Below are 18,284 nucleotides of genomic sequence, written 5' to 3'. Positions count from 1 at the left end.
ACGGGATTCCAATTAAATCGGGAGTAAAACAAAAAACAAAAAAGAAGAGAGAGAGAGAGAATGATCCAAACAACAGTCGCTCTCGATCGATAAAAACTCTTCCCGTCCAATTTCGAGGACAATGGCTCGGACAAAGTAATGGTTCTCGCCGAAAAATTCACTCGTTCGACATACGACACCTCGACCGATTAATTTCGCTCTTTTGTTTCCAACGAGCAGCCATCTCGCGTTGTTGCCAATTGTCTCGATTCGATCTTCCAGCGCCGGCGATTGACCGTTGGAATCCATGCGGAACGATGATGCACAGCTGCTTATCGATCGATCTCTTGGGTGGGAGGTGAAAAGAACAATGCCAGGCACCGTTGGTTTATTTCAATTTTATTATAAAATATAATAATGCGATGCAACATTTACCCCATACCGAATATTCATTTCGTTACTGTACCGTATAATATGTATAATATGTACAACGAGTAAACTTGCTCTATGCGAGTGGTGTTCCTTCGGATGGATCGGAATTCACCCGCCCCCTCCCCTCCCTCTCCCTTAAGGAAAAGAGAGACGGCGATCCGACCGTGCGCGCGTATACGTGCGCGTGTGTGTACGATTTCCATCGTGGATAACGGCACCGCCGACTCTTCGAAACGTCCAGTTTCCGCGCGATTGATTCTCGATTCGAGCGGAAGAAGGGGACAGGGAGGGAGACAGAAAGAGAAGAAAAATAGAAAAATACAACGCTAAATTTACGCGTCGATGACGGCTCCGTTTCTGCTACGACTCCGTGACGCATTATTCGCGCGTCTCTTTCTTTTTTTTCACCCAATCTAACGAATTCTTCGATGTTCGATCGGGTGAATAACAAGCGAACAGAGAGAGAAAGAGAGAGTGCCGTTCCTCCTTTATATTTTTCTCCGTCGTGTTCCCGTCGTGTCGTCGTACGGCCGGCAATTTACATGCAAATAAGGAGCAAAGGGGAGTTACCGGTTACAAAACCGTCGCGATTCGAATTTACCTCCTCCTCCTCCCCCGAGTACCCTGTCAAAGAGTTTACGAAAACGATCTCGCTGTCGGCTGATCCTGATTTTCGAATCCTCCTCCTTCTCTTCCACCTTTCGCTTAAAGTTACGTAATCGCTATCCGCTTTTCTCCATCGATCCGACCGTCTAATTGGACATCGGTCCATCTTTAGCTCTCCGGCCTATATACAGCTTTATTCGTCCCTTTAGTTTTTTGTTTCTCTTATGATGTAACGTGGATCTACAATTTTTCCTATCTCGCTATTCCATTTCCTTTCTTCATTCTCTTTCACACTTTTATTATCGATGAAACGATAGCTCTGAACGTAAAAACACTTAATACCAACGTTCGAATACTTTTGCAATCTATCAATAGCGCATAAACCGGTGAGTCATTCTCAAATTTTGCCGACATAATTTTGAGATTCCTCTCGATCGTCTTGAATAACTTGTTCCTTTCACATGTACATTTCGCCCATCAAAAATTGCAGATATAAAGCTCGTTTTAATTGATTTAATTAATTCGTTGAAGCGGAACGAGAATTCTTTCGGCACACAATCTCTCTCTCTCTCTTTCTCACGAAAGTCAGGAAGTCGAATTCGATCGTTTGTGGCGAGGAGAAGTATTTGCAAATTGCGTGCATCTCGCTGGATGGGAAAAAAACGGTGGATCGGGAATATCCTATTTCGCGACCTTGCTCGAAAGCAAGGAATTCTGGCAACAGGTCGAAGAGAAAGAAGGACTCGAGGGGGGGGATGGGTCGCGAGCGAACGAGTTTTCCAACTTTGTTTCATCCCGACTTTCGTCGATAACCACTCGCCCCGGGATATTCGGGGCTATTTCCCCCCTCTCTCTCTCCAGGGCCATCGAAAAGGATGGAAAAGGAAGCAAAGTCGCGCTCGTTCCTCCCTTAATGGAACTCCATCGGTGGTGGCTTTACACCGATACCAAACCAGTCGCGCTTCCTGCTCGCGGAAATCCGATGCCTCGAAATCGATCCTCGCCCTCCTTGTTTCCAGGGAGATCGATCAGATTTAAAAAAAAAAAATTGGGATTCTCGCCTCGATCTAGTTCGAAGAACATATTCTCGCTAGTAGAAAGAAGAAGGGGAGGCGCGTAATAATTTTCATCGCGGTGTTGGAACGACAACGTTGCAAACGCGCGAGTTTTAAATCCAACTTGGCGCGATTACCATTTAAATTACCATTCGTTTAAGCCGCTTCTCCCTCGAGGAATCGTTCTCGGTTTAATAACAACAATTGCGCGAAAGAAAAAAAGGAAGGAAGAAAGGAGCAAGAAGGGGCATATTTTCTTCATAATGGATTCCGTTGTTTTCTCCAAGAAATCCCGTAACGCGGGGGTTCGATCTTCGATCGATCGCTCGACGTAATAATCCGACAATCCGCATTTTTCGCGAGAAAAATCCCTCCCCTTTCTCTCCATTTTTTGCGCGCCTCGTGTGCAAATTAGAGGGAGGAGAAAAATCGACGTGGCTTTTTAAACGTTTCGTCGCTTTGAACGAAATCTTTGAAATTCTTTATACGTATACGCGCTTTCCGAACCACGAACGAGAGAAAGTTTTTAGCAAAGTCTTTCGAGCAAAGGCGCGGGGTGAAGGGAGGAGGGAGTCAAAGAGAAGTACCGAAACGACGAGATGCTAGTTTCTAGAGTCGCAAAGATCACAGAGAGAGAAGTTTGCGGCTAACGAACTCTGTTGTACGTCGTTACCTGTCCGAAACATTTGCTGTTCCAAACGTTTCTCTTTTTGTTCTCTTTCTCTCTCTCTCTCTCTCTCGAGCAGAAGTTTCGAAAGCGTATCGAGAAGACTCTTTAGTTACCGTCACGTGGAAAAAAAAGAATAATCGAGGAATCGGAAGGGAAATGAAAATCGTTTGGATCGAACGCTCGATCGAGAATCTCGCACGGTTTTCAACGCTTTACGCTATTCGCCCACATATTCCGCGTATCCCCTCTCCTCGTAGAACCGTGGAGAAGTTGGTCGCGAAAAAACATGGTGGAAACGTGGCAACGCTGTGCGCACGAGTGGAAGGAGCAAAGTTTCGTTCTTAGATAAGGTAAAACGATCGGGTAGTCGGGTGGGAAGCGTGCGTGACGCGTGACGCGTGGCTCGTGCGACGTGTGTGGTTTGTCGCGTGACGTGTGCGCGGTGTGCTCGTACCCGGATGAGACGCTTCTCGATGCTTCTCCTCCTGTTGCTGCTTCTCTCCTTCTCCTTCTCCTCGCCCTCCTCACGGCTCAACAGACCGTGACGAAGGAGAGGGTGGTCGTCTTCGGCGAGGCATAGGCGTGAATCGATTGAGAGTATCTCGATTGTCAAATGCGCAGAGGATCGGTGTGCGGGTTGGACGGCTTGTGTCGCGCAGCGCAGAAGCTCAGCCCGAAGCATAGCATCAACAGCGCCACCGAGCCTACCAGCAGATAGCTCGACCATGAAACGGAACACTTTCCTGCAACAGATGCATCGTATTCTCGCCATTTTCTTCCCCCAAACATCTCATTTTTTTCTTCCTCTTCTTCTTTTTCTCTTTTTCTTGGAAGACTCGTTCGAATCACGACAGAAAATTCGAAAGTGCTTTGTAAAAGAAACTAACTTTCCTTTTCCATACCGCGTCGGTAAGGAAGTACATAAAGTGAAACGCGCGTAACGAAGTGAACGATTTTGCGTGGCGGAAAGGGAATATACTCACCGAGATTGTACACGTTAGCACCCTTCCCGCAAGACTCCCGCACTTCCCTGTTGTCCCATCCTATCGGATACATGACCAGACCGCCGCATATCATCGCTGCTGTAACGAGAAAATGGGAATGGAACGGTTGACGAATTGGATCGGAATTATTCTCCTCTCTAAACATTTTTCTTCCTTTTCCTTTTTTCGACGTGAATATCGGCGCGAGATCGAGAACGACAAGACTCGAGATATGAGTATTGGAATGGCGCGCGAGAGAGAAAATGGAACGCGTCAACGTTTCGAGGAAGAACGATATTCGAGTAATATCCGTTTGTCCGACTGTTTGCACGAGACGTCGCCGTCTTACTTTCTCCCCTTCTGCTTCAAACGGTAGACGGTTTCCTCTATTAACGTTCTCCTCTTTCTCTTCGTTTATCCACGGAGTTTCTCCTCGAAACTTTGAAAACGCAACGCAACGATAAAATATTATCGCATCTCTCTCTCTCTCTCGATCAGGCGGAGGAGATCTCGAGGATCCTCCGTTTAAACGTATCTCGTATATTATCGAGACGTCGATTGTAAAACCATATATATATATATATACACCGTATATCTACATATTATTACGAGATCCATTACGAGGGCGTTGCCACGCGTTCTCTTTTTTCCGTAGAGGCAAAGAACGTAGACGTCTCTGGATCTACGATTATTGCCTCACGTCGTTTCTCCCTTTCGTTTCTTCCAACACGGTGATATTTGGTTACAGGCGTCAGGGAGAAATCCCTCGGTTGCCGTAAACTCGTCCTCCGTTCGATGCTTGGAGGGGGCGAGATAGATTAAATCGTACTTACCGGCGAGCAACTGGAGAGAGCCGAGCACCCTGGTGTGCCTCGGAGTTTTGAGGATGTGCGGGAGGAAGGTGGAGGCGGCCGCGAGCAGGGTGAGGGCGCCGATCACCGCGATCGCGACCCCGATCCCCATGGTGACCGTGCTCGCCTGCCACCAACCGCTCGGAATGTCCCAGAAGCTAAAATCAAATGTCGCCTCTATTGTAGCGCACCACCGCATTCTCGTTAAACTGTATTGTTGACAAAATTCCGAGAAAATTGAATTTCGCGTTGTAAATTAACGGGCCGAGCACCGCCGGGCGTAACTTTGATTTAAAGCTAAAACTGAATCGCTGGAGTTACCGCCCCCCCCCCCTCTCGTCCCTCTTCATCCCTCCCCTCCTCCGCTTAATTGGGATCGTCGATCGCCGGATTTTCACCAATCGGTGATAATTTTTTTCGATCGCGTAGCTTCGAATTATTGGTAATTAAATATGAACGATAAAGGATTTCCCTTAAAAAAAATCTGTGAAACTCCGCCCGAAATCGAAAGCCCTCCCATATCGTGCCACAAATACACCGGATGTACGTACGATTGCATTAAGGTCGTCCCCGTTAATGCCGGTTGAACGTGGTGCGGCGGATATTCCGATTGAATTGAAACCGAGGGGAGGATGGGGGGGGGGGTTGAAACGGGAAGCTTTTCCGATAAAATGTAAACACCGCGTGAAAAAACGCGTCAGAACGCGAAACCGGACCAACTTTTTCCTCCTCCCCTCCTCTCATCCCCCCCCCCCTTCTCGCTACATTTAATTAACGAGTTTGGATTCGAAATTTCAACCTCGGACGCAGATATCTCGCTCGAATCGCAATCTCACTCTCTCTTTCTCTCTCTCTTTCCCTTTCATCCATCTCGATATACACATAGTTTCGAAAAAACTAGCGCGATTCACCATTTGATGCCATTCAATCTCCGATCGGATAAACGGAAAGTAATCCGTGCTGAAATGGCAGCGATCTGTAATTAGCTTTTTTCCTTTTTTTTTTTTCTACGCCGTTGTACGATTGATGCAATTGTGAAAAAAAAAAAAAAAACAACGAAAGGACGTTGGAAAAAAATTTCCAGCATCGACGGTGTAACGACGGCGACCTATTGGTTCGGGATAAATTCGTCCCGAAATACAGGGCAGCGTTACGTATCTGCCGGGGGAATTATGTTTTCAATCGCAGCGTTGCACGATCAATGCGAAGAATAGGCAAACGCGCCTAGAGTGAGAAACCGTTGGCCGAGCGAGGACGAATTTTTTTATTAGCTCGATTAATAAAGCGGTTTAATAAAGGAAGTTTTCCTCGTATTTCGGCTCGAAAAAAAGCCTCGAGGACAGCGACGACTTGTTCTTGAAGTTTGCGAGATCTCGTGCGAAAAATTTGAATACGTACCTGGAGTATCTGGCGCACTCGTAAACTATTTCGGGAGCGGTGTTCGCCGCCCTTATCCGTGGATAGTTGCACCGTCGAAAGGAACCAAAATACGCGTCCGCCTTTCCCAGTAGTCGTCCCTGAAATCAGGAAAGCACGCGCATCGACCAAGTAGTCCGACGGTGGTGTTTCGAGGGAAGAATTCTCGAGAATTGAGATATTTTCGAAAAACGGTTTCCATACGCGCGTTGAACGGACGTTTCTTTATACGTAGGGGGGGAAGAGGGGACGGTGTTTCGTATCTCTGGAACCCTTGACTCGGAAGCAAAATCGTTGACCCGGTGCCAAGTAGTTTCTTCTTGGGAGATTAAGTTTTACCGAACGTTCCACGTTTCTTGCGATCGCGAGGCCGATCGTAAAACGCTTCGCCTCGCCTCGTTTCGTTTCGTTTCGGTGGAATAAAGCGGGTAAAAGTCGGACAGGATTTCCCGGTGTATTATTCTTGGCCGAGACACCGAGGCAAATTCGATGGGTCTGGTGGTAAGAATCGGGTCTCGAGTAAGAAGCGAAATTCTTCCTCCCGTAAATCATCCTCTTGCATTCCCCGGCAATTTCTTGGGATGTGAAAAAGAGAGAGAGAGAGAGAGAGAGAAAAATCCTTAATTAATCCCAGCGCGAAAGTAGGAAAAGGTGGTCGTAACGATCGCCGCTCGTAGAGATTGTTTTTTCGCAAGAGAAGGGGAAGGGGGAGGGACGAGAGGAGATTTCTCCTTAAACGAACGGATCCGACTGCTTCTTCCCTCGGACCGAACACGTAGAGGTGCTTCTCTACGCGAGCGAAGAAGCGAGCGCAGGAAGGCAAATGTAAATTCACTTATGCATTTATTCATCCCGCTACTCGAGTATTTTCAAAGCCATTTAGAGCCCCCTTCTGCGTTTCGCTGCTCCACAAGGGATATACATGTGTGTGTGTGCGCCTATGTACATATATACATATATATATATATATATGTATATATACATGTTTCGAAGGGACACTCACTCGTGCACGGATGCCGCGACGTCGAAATTATTCATCGACTGTTTTTACGCCCGTTTCCCCTGTCGGTTTAATCACCAGCCTTGCCGCTAATTTAACCAACCAGTTTGTCATGATTCCTTTATTCGTCTTTTTTAGAAGAATCGAGACTGGTATGCGAAGAAGAAAAAGGAAAGGGGAAAAAAAGATAAATACTCGCGGATCGGTAAATTTAATTCCGTCGAAACTATCCACGTACGCAATAATAGGAAAGGAGGGGAAAGAGAAGCGTTAAAGAAGACGAGTTCTTTCCACGAGCAAGTTTCTTTCTTTCCCCTCGGACGAGAGAAGAAAGAATTTCCCCTCGATTCCTTTTTCAGGGGAAGAGAGAGAGAGAGAGAGAGAGGAATAGAGAGAGAACACTCGAGCCCAATTTACGAAACAAGCATCGTTCCCTCCGTTTCTCTTTAGCCGGGTTAAGTGGAGGTTCGCGATCGCGGGGAGATCCACCGCGTCGATGACGTCGGGCGGTCGTCGCGAGCCCTCTCCACCGGAGAGGTTGGAGATTGCGAGTTGGTTTACGATCTAATTTGACCGAGAAGGAGAGGGGAGAGAGAAGCTGCCATTGGCCAGGTAGCACCGACCTATTCCTACGAGTTTCGAAGTTGCCTCGTGTCGCTCTCTCTTTCTCTTTCTCCCTCTCTCTCTATCCTCCGGTAACGAAGGCAGTTCGTTTCGCCTGGCTGGATGACCAAAACTTTTTCCAAACTCGTCGTCTCGTTATCCCGAAAACGGGAGTGGGCGACGCGTGCACGCGAGAACGAGTTGGAGAGCGAGACTTCTCGAAACTCCTTCGCTCGTTGGTTCGTTCGATTCCGTTCGTAATTGGCCTATTTCGAAACGCGTTCCGTTGACACGCGCGATATTCGATGGATGGGGGAGGGAGATCCAAGACGATTTACATTGGACGGAACGAAAATTGTTGGGATTCGAAAATGGAATTTACCACCGCCACCGCTGATGAGCGCGGTTTCGGCACAAAGAGAGGGAGGGGAGGGAGGAGATCGAATAGCAGTTAGTCGTTCGAAATACGAGGGGAGGGGGAGGAGTATATCGGTCGCCGAGTAATCGGATCACGCTTAATTACACGGGGAAAATCAACAGTTAATGAAGAGAATTAGCGAACCGTTTGCCGAGAACGAGGGGAGGGGAGGTTAACGAGGTTCGAGGAGAGAAGTCTTGAATTTCGCGTGTTTCCATCCAAGTTTCGTCGTTTCTGTTCGGGCCGCGGTCGGGAAACTCGAAAAGTCGTTCGCTATTTAATCGTAATATCGAGAAAGTTGCCGTGCATCTTCCTCCCCGGCTGGCTCTTTCATCCTCATCACCCGCGTATTTCTTTCGAATGTGATGATTTAATCGTTGGATCGTTCGAGCGAGAGGAAAAATCCATTTCCGGGCGGCAGGTATACAACAGGGAGGGGGGAAGTTTGCGAAACCTATCAACGTTTGCCCCGCATCAGCGGAGACATTAATACGGGTTGTCGCTGGCGATAGAGTTGGCAAGCAAGTTGGACGGGTGGGTGGTTGGTTGGTTGGACGTGTCGCGTGCTGGGACGTTTTCGAAGCTCGAAATTGCCGGAGTTTTGCGGCAATTTAACGCTCCCACGATCGACGGGACAATTTTCCTCTCTCAGCCTTTTCCTCTTGCGCTTTCGCGAGCCCGATCGCGTGCATCGTTGTACGCGGAAACGTGCGCAATTCCTCCTCCTCCTCCTCTTTCGCTTCGTGCATCTAGACGCCTTGTCGTCGTCGTTGTCGTCGGACAAAAACGATCTCGTACGGTTTTATGACTATGTACGGCGACGGCTAACGGCTCGATGAAAGCTCGATACCGTCAAAGAACATCGAGGAAACGTGAACGTCTTTTTAACATCTCCTTTCGATCTACTATCGACCGAATGCTTCCATGTAGCTTCTTTGTATAAAACTTGTTCTTCTTTCTTTCTCGTCTTTTCTTCTTTTTCCAAGGTGACATCCTCGTCAAGCGAGAAAAAAAGAAAAGGAAGGTCGATCTTCTTTCGACGACCAATCGCGAGAAAGCACGATATAACCTTGTATATGATATCTCCTTAGCGGGTGTATTATATTTGGCAACGATGTTCGGTCGAATTCCTTTGTCGAAGCGAAGTGAAAAAAGGCGAAGCGTTTCACGGAGTTTGACGCAAATGCGAAATATTATTGTTTCTCTTTACACGCCGCGTTACGAAAATCCATCCATCCGATCACTGTTTATTAATGCAACGAATGTGCTCGATGCGCGAAACTCGATGGAAACGATACGTGGGCCGATCGATCGCGCGTCGCAATTAATATCGCCGACTCAACGATGCATTCAAGACGACGACGAAGTCGTCGTATCAAGACACGTATGCGTATTCGATTTCGATCCGCGCGCGTAAATTTCAAAGGGAGGAGAGAAAGAAGGCCAGCGTTCCACCGTTCGCCAATCGATCGATGGTGGCAGGGCGATCAATTTTCGGGCAACGATCGATCGATCGATCGTCGATCCGTGATCCGCCCGTAGCCTCTGTGAGGAACGAAAAGGAAGGAAAATCCTCCCTCACCTGAATCCAATAAGGCAGGTAAAATCCGGAACAGGCGAGGATCGATGCCACGGTGGACAATGTCGCCCACAACGCGCACAACACTGTCATCTCATCGGTCGTTTCGAATCGTCCTCTCTCTCTCTTCTCGTCGTTTCTCCGCAGCTCGGTTCCTCGCCGGTGTATCCCCGCTCTCCTCTCTTCTTCTCGTCACTCGCGCATCGCGAGCGAATCCGCTATCCAACTCTCGAAGCCGGGATCCTCGATGTTTCTTCCTCCTCCTCCTCCTCTTCGTTGATCAAACTTGATTCACCAAAAACTAATAAACCGAGAAAAACGAACAACACTAAAAATACGAACAAACGAAACTTCACTTTTTCTTTTTCCTTTCGTTACCGTGCTTTTACACTTTCGAGGATCGACGCGACCTCGCGCGCCCGTCTACGCGTACCGACCGGATAAAAATAGAAACGCGTTTAAACGCGAGAATCGGGAGAGGAGACTCACGGTCAAGGTTCGAGAAGGGCGAACGGTATTCGCGCTATCCTCTAACGACGGCCACGATCCATCTGTCGGTCGACGTCTCACCACCGCGTCTCGGTACGAAGAACGTTTCTCGAGTGGAGAGGTCGGTCGGAGGGGCACGCGTTCGGCATGATCGCGAGACGAGAAGAACTGAACGCGTTAGAAGGAAACGTAGTTGTTAATTATAGCCGAGAAGCGAAGAAGCGGCGGAACGCGTCGAGTCGGAGTCGGCGGTTCACGAGAAAAATTCATCGTTCGGTTCAGCGGCGGAGGAGGAGGATGAAAAAAAGGGAACGGACAAAGAGGAGGAACGCGCGCTCTCCTTCGTCCCCGACACTTTTGCTCCTCCACCGATGTTTAATTATAGACGCGCGCGCGCGAGCGCGAAAGAGAAAGAGGCGGCCGAGTGGTGGTGCTCGGCGCCGCTTCGTGACTGCGACTGAACCGAAGGAACGGCTCGCTTTTCCGCCGGCTCGCTCCGCCACGCCGCTCTCTCTGTCTTCGTGCGCGTCGCCTCGCCGAGTGTCGGGACGCGCCGCGGCGCGGCGCGCGCTCCACTGTCCTTTCCCCCTCCCTTCACGACATGTGTGCGTTATTCCTATACCACTCTATACTCGTTTCAACGCGAGTAGCAGCTTGCTTTTTTCTTCCCTCGTTTTCCTTTCTCTTTGCATCGATGCGTTCGAGAAGAGGAGGAAAAAAGGGGGAGGGGAAGAAAAAATATCTTTAATCAAGATGACCACTTCGTCTCCTTCCCCCTTGGCTACCTGTTGATGCCTTCCTTGCCTTCGTCTTGCGATTCGTCTTTATATAGAATAATCGTAAACCGTTTATACCGCTAATTTTACATCGTATCGATCGGATTCCAAAATAGTGTATACGGTCGCGCGTGATCCGTCCAAGAGAGCGTGTGAAAATATAGGAGGAAGGGGAGCGCCGTTTTATTTTTCCACTATCCCCTCCGTGCTGGTGTACGGTAGACTATGATAATATTTATCAACAAGCAGACGTGCATTTTTCTCTCCCGCAGAGATAGGTCCGGAGGCATCTGGAGGGCACGTGCCCGGTCCCGATCCCTTTACCAACACACCGTACGCCACCAGAATCGATCGATGACGGCCGTGCGATGAACGAGTTCGAAATTTCTCACCGCCTTATTAATCGCGATCTACCTACCTATCTACTTACCTCGCGAATAAAATTGAATCGTCTCTCTCCCCTCCCTCGATTCCATCTTCTTTCTCGCGATTAAAAATTCGATCGAACTTTTTCGCGCGAAATACGAAAACTATTCGGCTTTGGATCCCCGCGAAACGAGATCGCACGGTAATATATATACGCACGTGAAACAGAAATCCGTCTCGTTTCCTCGGTATATCGAGGGAACACGAGTCACGAGCCTATTGGATTTCTATTGGAAATGTATCGTGGCAATGGTAAGGCATCGATGACTGTCCGACTCGTCCGAAATCCAAGTTGGCCTACAAGTGTAGAGTACTCTCTTCTCTCTCTCTCTCTTCTTTTTTCATCCCAGGATTTTTGGGTATACACGGTCGCGTTGTTGGTTGTGTTTCGAACGGTCGAGGAACAACACGGCTGGTTTTCCGGCTGGCGATCGAACCGTCGAATTTTCGACGGGAGAACGGTGTCGACGTAATTGGTAGGGAACTGGTTGGCTGGCTGGCTGGCTGACTGGTTGACTGGCTGACTGGCTGGCTGGCTGTGGGGGATTCTAATGAAAAGGCAAACAAGAAAGTGCGAAACGAAAAGCTTTTTCAAAGGGAAAAGAAGAAAGAGGGGGAGGAGAGTGGGAGGAGGGTGAAAAAGAGAGGAGCGCAGATCGCGTTTAATATATATATTTTTTTCTCTTCCGCGATTTTTCGTGAGAAAATTTCAAAAAACACGAAGGGAGATGAGATGAATTTTCACTCGGCGAAAGAGATTATTTACGAGCGACGTGGTAACTCGTCGGTCCGCGATCGGCTAAATGTTTCCGAAACAAAAGGAAACGCGAGTTACGATGGAACGAACGAGCGAGCGAACGAACGCATTATTTTCGGAGTCGCGGCACGCCACCGATGTTTCGACAAAGCGGGCGTGTGTCCGAAACAATATTTTGACGTTGTAACGCGACAGCGAACAACGTGACCGATTGAAAAGCTGACAAGCTCTGAATTCTTTCCGCTAAATCCGTATACGTGTTCCTTCCGCTCTCTCTCTCTCTCTCTCTCTTTACCTCGCTCTATCCCTCGTTTTTCTCGCCATCCAACGGCCAGTTAGCTGAAAGGGACACACGCAGTCGTCCCGGCTATCGCCGTCTGGCGCACGCTTTTTCTACGCAACGATTTTCACCTTCGTACACCTTATGCATGTACTCCTCCGTTACTGTGAATTAAATCTCGCTCTGAATGAGGTGTATACCCGACGGCATATAGGCACCTCGCTGCAAACTTTTCACGGAAATAAAGCTTCCGTCGGCCAAATTCCCCGACCGATACTTTTACCCCGTTGATACAAATAGCGTACGGTAGCATATGTCTATTCGTTTTATTCCGTGCAGCGTTCAAAAGAATTTTATCGATTGATAAGGGAAAGTATACTGGCGGTGCATCATCCACGCCGATAGATCGTGCGGGAAAACGATAATCTTAGATCCGATTCTCGATCGAATTTTCGAGGAGAGGGGGAGGCGGCGGCGGCGACGGAGGAGGAGGAGGAGGAGGAGGAGGAGGGAGAGGAGAAGGAGAGGGCGGGGAAAAGTTTGAAAGGAGAAACGGAGGGGGAAGAGAATGGGCCTGGGGACGGTCCGGCGGGAGAAGCGGATGGAAACAAAGGTGGCGAACAAGTGGCTTCGTGTTACGTTCCATTTTTCTCGCCGCCATCGAATAAAACTTTCCGTTCTTTCCATTCTCTCCTTCCATTCCACTTCTCCCCCGCATGTCGTTACCTCTCCTCGTCTCGAGACTCGAGCTACGAAAAAACATTCCAAATTCCAGTTTCGTCGATTCCTCGTCGATTAATCGTCGTTCGCTCGCGGAATCAAAATCTTGGGAGTCACTGGCCGCCCACTTCTCGCAAAGCTGCGATCGAGCACTCGAGGGAAATATCAGATGCGAGACTTTACGAGACGGTCATTTTTACAATTTTTATTCCGCATCCTCTTTCGGTAAATAAATATATGTGTGTTTAATTATTAAATTGTGTTTATATATATTTAAATATTTATATAAATATATGTTATAGAATGTTTAAAGCTCACTGAAATTTTATTTGTAATTTTATCATTGAATGTTACCAGCAATCCACTATTTCATAGTTGGTATCTATTTGTTTTTCTTCGATACACATAAATATTTCGTAAACAGATACGCGCAATTACGTAATTAAATATATTCATTCAGTTAAATCCATACATTTTATTTGTTTTCATTGACCAGTCAACAATATTAATATATATATAGATATTTAAATAGTTATATTAAACATATTTAATCTATTTTTACGTTTATATAGATTAATTATTTATAACTATTAAATTATTGTATCAAATTATATTTATTTAATAATTTATTAATTTCTTTTCTCTGAGCGAAATAGACTGCCCCCAGAATCGGCTGACGATTTATCGCGTGCCAATTATTTATAACTATTATTTATATATTATTATTATTTATATTATTATTATATTATTATATTATTATTATTATTTATTATATTATTATATTATTATATTACTATTATTATTTATATTATTATTATATTATTATATTACTATTATTATTTATATTATTATTATATTATTATATTACTATTATTATTTATATTATTATTATATTATTATTTATAACTATTAAATTATTTGTAATTAATTATTTATATAAAAAAATATATTTATTTAATAATTTATTATTATATATCTATATATCTATATATCTATTTATTAATTTCTTCTCTCCCGAGCGAAATAGACTGCGAGAATCGGCTGACGCTTTATCACGTGCCAATTATTTATAACTATTATTATTTACATATTATTATTATTTATATTATTATTATATTATTATATTACTATTATTATTTATATTATTATTATATTATTATTTATAACTATTAAATTATTGTATCAAATTATTTGTATTTAATTATATTAATTATATTAATATTATTAATAAATATATTTGTATTTAATTATTTATATAAAAAAATACATTTATTTAATAATTTATTGTTTTATATATATATATATATTTATTTATTAATTTGTTCTCTTCCGAGCGAAATAGACTGCGAGAGTCGGCTGACGCTTTATCGCGTGGCAACGCGCCGCGAGAAATTGCAATCTTCCGAAACGGATTACCCTCGCGTCCGGATTTACCTTTACGACCCGCCGCGATACCGTCCAAATACTTGCCCCCGATAACGCTCTCGCCCTTCGACTCGATTATATATCTGGACGAACCGCTGTGGAAACGTTCGAGGATAAGCGTTCGTTTCGAAGGAATTTTTGACGGAACGTCACTGGGGCAACTGGGCTGGTTCGAGTGATAAGAATTAATTGGAGGAAATTATTTTTTCGAGCTTATATTTATTATTTTATATTTTTTTACAGAGAACAATACTGCTGTTCGTTGTAATTTCGTTGTTATTTCGTTGAAAAAAAATATAAGGCTGAATATATGTAAAAGTAATTAACATTGCGTTTAATTAGTATAGAGTAAAAAAGGAAATACGTATTTAAACGAAATTAAACGAAATATCTGCGTGGCTGATGTAGGGGAAAAGGTAATTTGACAAATAATAATAAAATAGGAAGATGAAATTGAAAATTATAAAAATGGAAAAAAGTAAGAAGACGTACAAAATCGACGTATCAAGAATGATAGGAATGCATATATCATGATATAAGTTAGGTTAAAATAATAATAATCCATTAATATTAATTTTAATATACTTTTGCAAAATTATTTCTCTTGTTGCGTGGAACGATAAAAAATCATCGACAAATAATTACATCGCGTGAACTTGTGACAGTTCTGAAGTAATTATTTAACTTAATTTTCGAAAAAGAAACTTATGGGGTTTAATTTCTAAGGATTTAAATTAAAATAGAACGTTTCGAGACGTTATAAAAATTAAATTTAAACGCTTGTTGAGAAATTTGAAACGTTACATCGAAACATTTATCCCTCACACGTTTGAAAATGAATCCTGAAGCCCAGTTGATATACATTATTCGAGCCACGACGCGTGGTTCCTCCTCCCTAATTTGGAAAACTCTGGGGTCGACATCGAGAGAGAGCAGTAAAAGATAAGGGTCGATTCGATCTCTCGACACCGGAGCGAAAAGTTCTCGACCGGACCATCCTCTGCTCGCCATCCATTATTCATAATTCGAGGATTCGGAAAAGCGACGTCAACAAGTAGCAGCCGTTCCTTTCCTCCCAAATCGGAGCGCACGATCGGCGACGTTCGTGCTCGTTATCCCTCCACTCCGTAAGAATACTCCCACTCTCCTCGATCCATCGTCGACCCAACCCTCCCCTTTCTTAGATCATCGAAAAGGATCGAAAAGGAGGAAATTTTTCCTCCAATTCGATCGAAAGCCCAGTGGTCGTTCGCAAAATTGTTTATTAACAACAGGATAATAAACTTGTTCCATGCGCGGTTTTCTCTTCCAAAGATTTCGAGAATAAAGCCAATGGGCCGAGAGGAGGTCCAGATAAGATAGAGGAGGAGTTTATTGGAAAGAAAAGGAGGCGAGGTTCGGTGAACCGGCAAAAGGACCCTTCCTTATCGCGGGTACGAAAATCCGGTGAATAAATAACCGAGTTTCTTCCGATTCTCGCGTCACTTTTTCCATCTTTTTCCTCCTCTTCTTCCCGTCAATACTCGACGCGAACTATAAAACAATCGGAGGGAGGGACTAGTGGACACGCGCGAACGAATAATCTCGATCGTAATGATCGTTAGCGCGAGTCGAAAAGTAACGCGATAGAAAATACGCGAGGAGCGGGCGGTCGTTTCCAACTTTTTGCTCCTCCCCCCTCGTGTAATTGGCCCAGATGGAAGAATTCATTCCCACCGGACGTTTAATTACCTACTTTTTCCTCCCGTGTCCCGAACAGCTACCTATCTGGGGAAAGGCGGGTAACAAACGATCTCTCTATCCTGTAGAATCGATACAGTAGCTATCCGGATTAGAAAGTACGGAATTTTGGAGTTGGGGGAGCAGCGTTTCCTCTCGAAAGGAAAAGAAGAGGTTATTCGATAAGATCGTTCGGTTCCCGTAGCGAATGATGATGAAACACTTTTCGCCCGAGAGGCGAATCCCTCGGTCATCGGATTCGAGCAGCGAATAAAATTGGCACATTTTTAATCGTGATTCACAATTTATCACTAATGTATGGAATTGCTGATAGTAAATTTGTAATAACTGTAATTAATATGATATTTGTCCACAAAGTAAAACATAACCTATAATGCTACTATTGATATTAAAAAAATTAAAATTCCAATTCCAAATATATATTACGTCTGGTATGAATGTATATAACTATAAAATAAAAGAATAAAAATATAACTATAGAATAAAATGAAGCACCATTTACATGAATTAATTAACCTGAATTTATATCTTTTATAATATTTGTAATTGATCAAAATGCAGTATCAGTATTAAGACAATAATGTATTGATAATATAAATCCAGAAATAATTTTAATTGTTAAAAAAAATTCCTAAAATTGATCCAAAATTACATATATAATTAATATTTATTGGTGTTGATAAATAGATTGTTGATATAATTATTTTTAAAAATTCATTAGAATTAAAGAAATTTAAAAAATTTTTATTTTGAGTTTAATTTAAATATTGAATTATTTTTTCTTTCGAAGAGTTTTTTTTCAATATATGTAATTTTTATTAATTATAAGGTGAAAATTAATACAAAAATTATAATATTGTAATAAATAATATTGTATTTATAATGTTGTATTTATTTCTGTATATAAATAGGTTATATCAATATTTTTAATTAGATTAAATTATATTTCGTTATTTATTATTATTTTACTTTTTATAATTTAAACGATAATATTATTAAAAATAAAATTTGTAAAATTAATTTAATTTTAAATTCTTACAGTTCATTTATTAATGAAATAAAATATGAAAATATTACTAATATTCCTCTTAAAAAAATAATTAATGTTATTACAATTAATAATGAATTATTTACCAATTTTTTTTCTATTTTATATTATAAATCATGCACTATATTTCATTCTTCTATATATTTAATTATATCTTATTCAACGGAAATAACAAATCGATTAACAATAAGCTACATTTTATTTTCTAAAAATTAAATTAATCTCCTTTATTAAATCTTATTATTATTCATTTATTAAGAAACAAAACGAAAATCACTTTACGTCGTATTAAAAAATTGCGCGAAAAGGAAGGTGAAAGATGAAAGAAAGACGAGTGTTGAGATTCGATCTTGAAGGAGAGAGAGGATCGATGAGAGGGGAGAGGGAACGGAGGGAGGGAGAGGGTGAAGTCGTGGTCGCGATTACCGAGGATGGGTTCCCGTTACGCGGAGGCGACGTCGGCAAAGGTCCTTGGACGGCGCACCAAGCATGCTAATCAACTCCTTTGCCCACGCAGTTTACCGTGTACACGCTTTAATCAAACGAGAACCGGCAATTACAATTATCCCAAGGATTTGTAGCGATTTCCTCGGGCGCACGAGCCCGAGAGACGTCCATCGAACGTGGATGGATGGATGGATGGACGTTGCCGATTAAACGATCCAGGGAAAAGAAAGAAAAGAAAGAAAAGAAAGAAAAAGAAACGAGCGGCTCGCTTTGATTTCCTCGTTCGAGGGAATTCTTTGGAAGAAATTTTTGAAGGAGGGGGAGGGGGAGCGAAAAAGCAAGTGGAGCTTATAAGATTGTTTGCCTCGCGCGAGACATTTCGCGAGTGAATCAAAGTGCAACGAGTGTGAAAATGTTTTTCCAGCCTGTTTGCGCACTCTTTCTCTCTCCTTCTCTCTTTCTGTGTTTCTCTTTGGCCTCGCGGTGAAAAATAAGAATACCGGGGGAGGGGGAGGGTAAAGTGGAATGCTACGAGTTGGATTTCATTATTAAAGAATCGCTCGGATCGAGGCACGTTTCCAAGA

General features: G+C 43.8%; 1 protein-coding gene across 6 annotated transcripts in view; it reads right to left on the bottom strand.

Moving 5' to 3' along the window:
- Positions 1 to 362: 362 nt before the first annotated feature.
- Positions 363 to 18,284, bottom strand: part of LOC108004221 (LHFPL tetraspan subfamily member 6 protein) — a 31,538-nt gene continuing 13,616 nt past the window's right edge. Inside the window, exons 1-6 of one of the 6 annotated variants that reach the window (XM_062071679.1) lie at positions 11,443 to 11,814; positions 9,596 to 9,893; positions 5,975 to 6,093; positions 4,559 to 4,734; positions 3,726 to 3,821; positions 363 to 3,485 (exon numbers count right to left, since the gene is read on the bottom strand). In XM_062071679.1, the coding sequence (XP_061927663.1) occupies positions 3,352 to 3,485; positions 3,726 to 3,821; positions 4,559 to 4,734; positions 5,975 to 6,093; positions 9,596 to 9,685 (615 nt within the window). In that variant the 5' untranslated portion in view covers positions 9,686 to 9,893; positions 11,443 to 11,814 and the 3' untranslated portion in view covers positions 363 to 3,351. Of the gene's footprint in view, positions 3,486 to 3,725; positions 3,825 to 4,558; positions 4,735 to 5,974; positions 6,094 to 9,595; positions 9,894 to 9,970; positions 10,622 to 11,442; positions 11,815 to 18,284 lie in introns of those variants that run through there. The other 5 variants (XM_062071676.1, XM_062071673.1, XM_062071678.1 and 2 more) reach the window with 5 other exon arrangements.

Source organism: Apis cerana, linkage group LG2 (genome assembly GCF_029169275.1).
Source record: "Apis cerana isolate GH-2021 linkage group LG2, AcerK_1.0, whole genome shotgun sequence".
Taxonomy (NCBI): Eukaryota; Metazoa; Arthropoda; class Insecta; order Hymenoptera; family Apidae; genus Apis; species Apis cerana.
The sequence above is the reverse complement of the archived record's forward strand: the minus strand, read 5'-3'. Positions and strand labels throughout refer to the sequence as shown.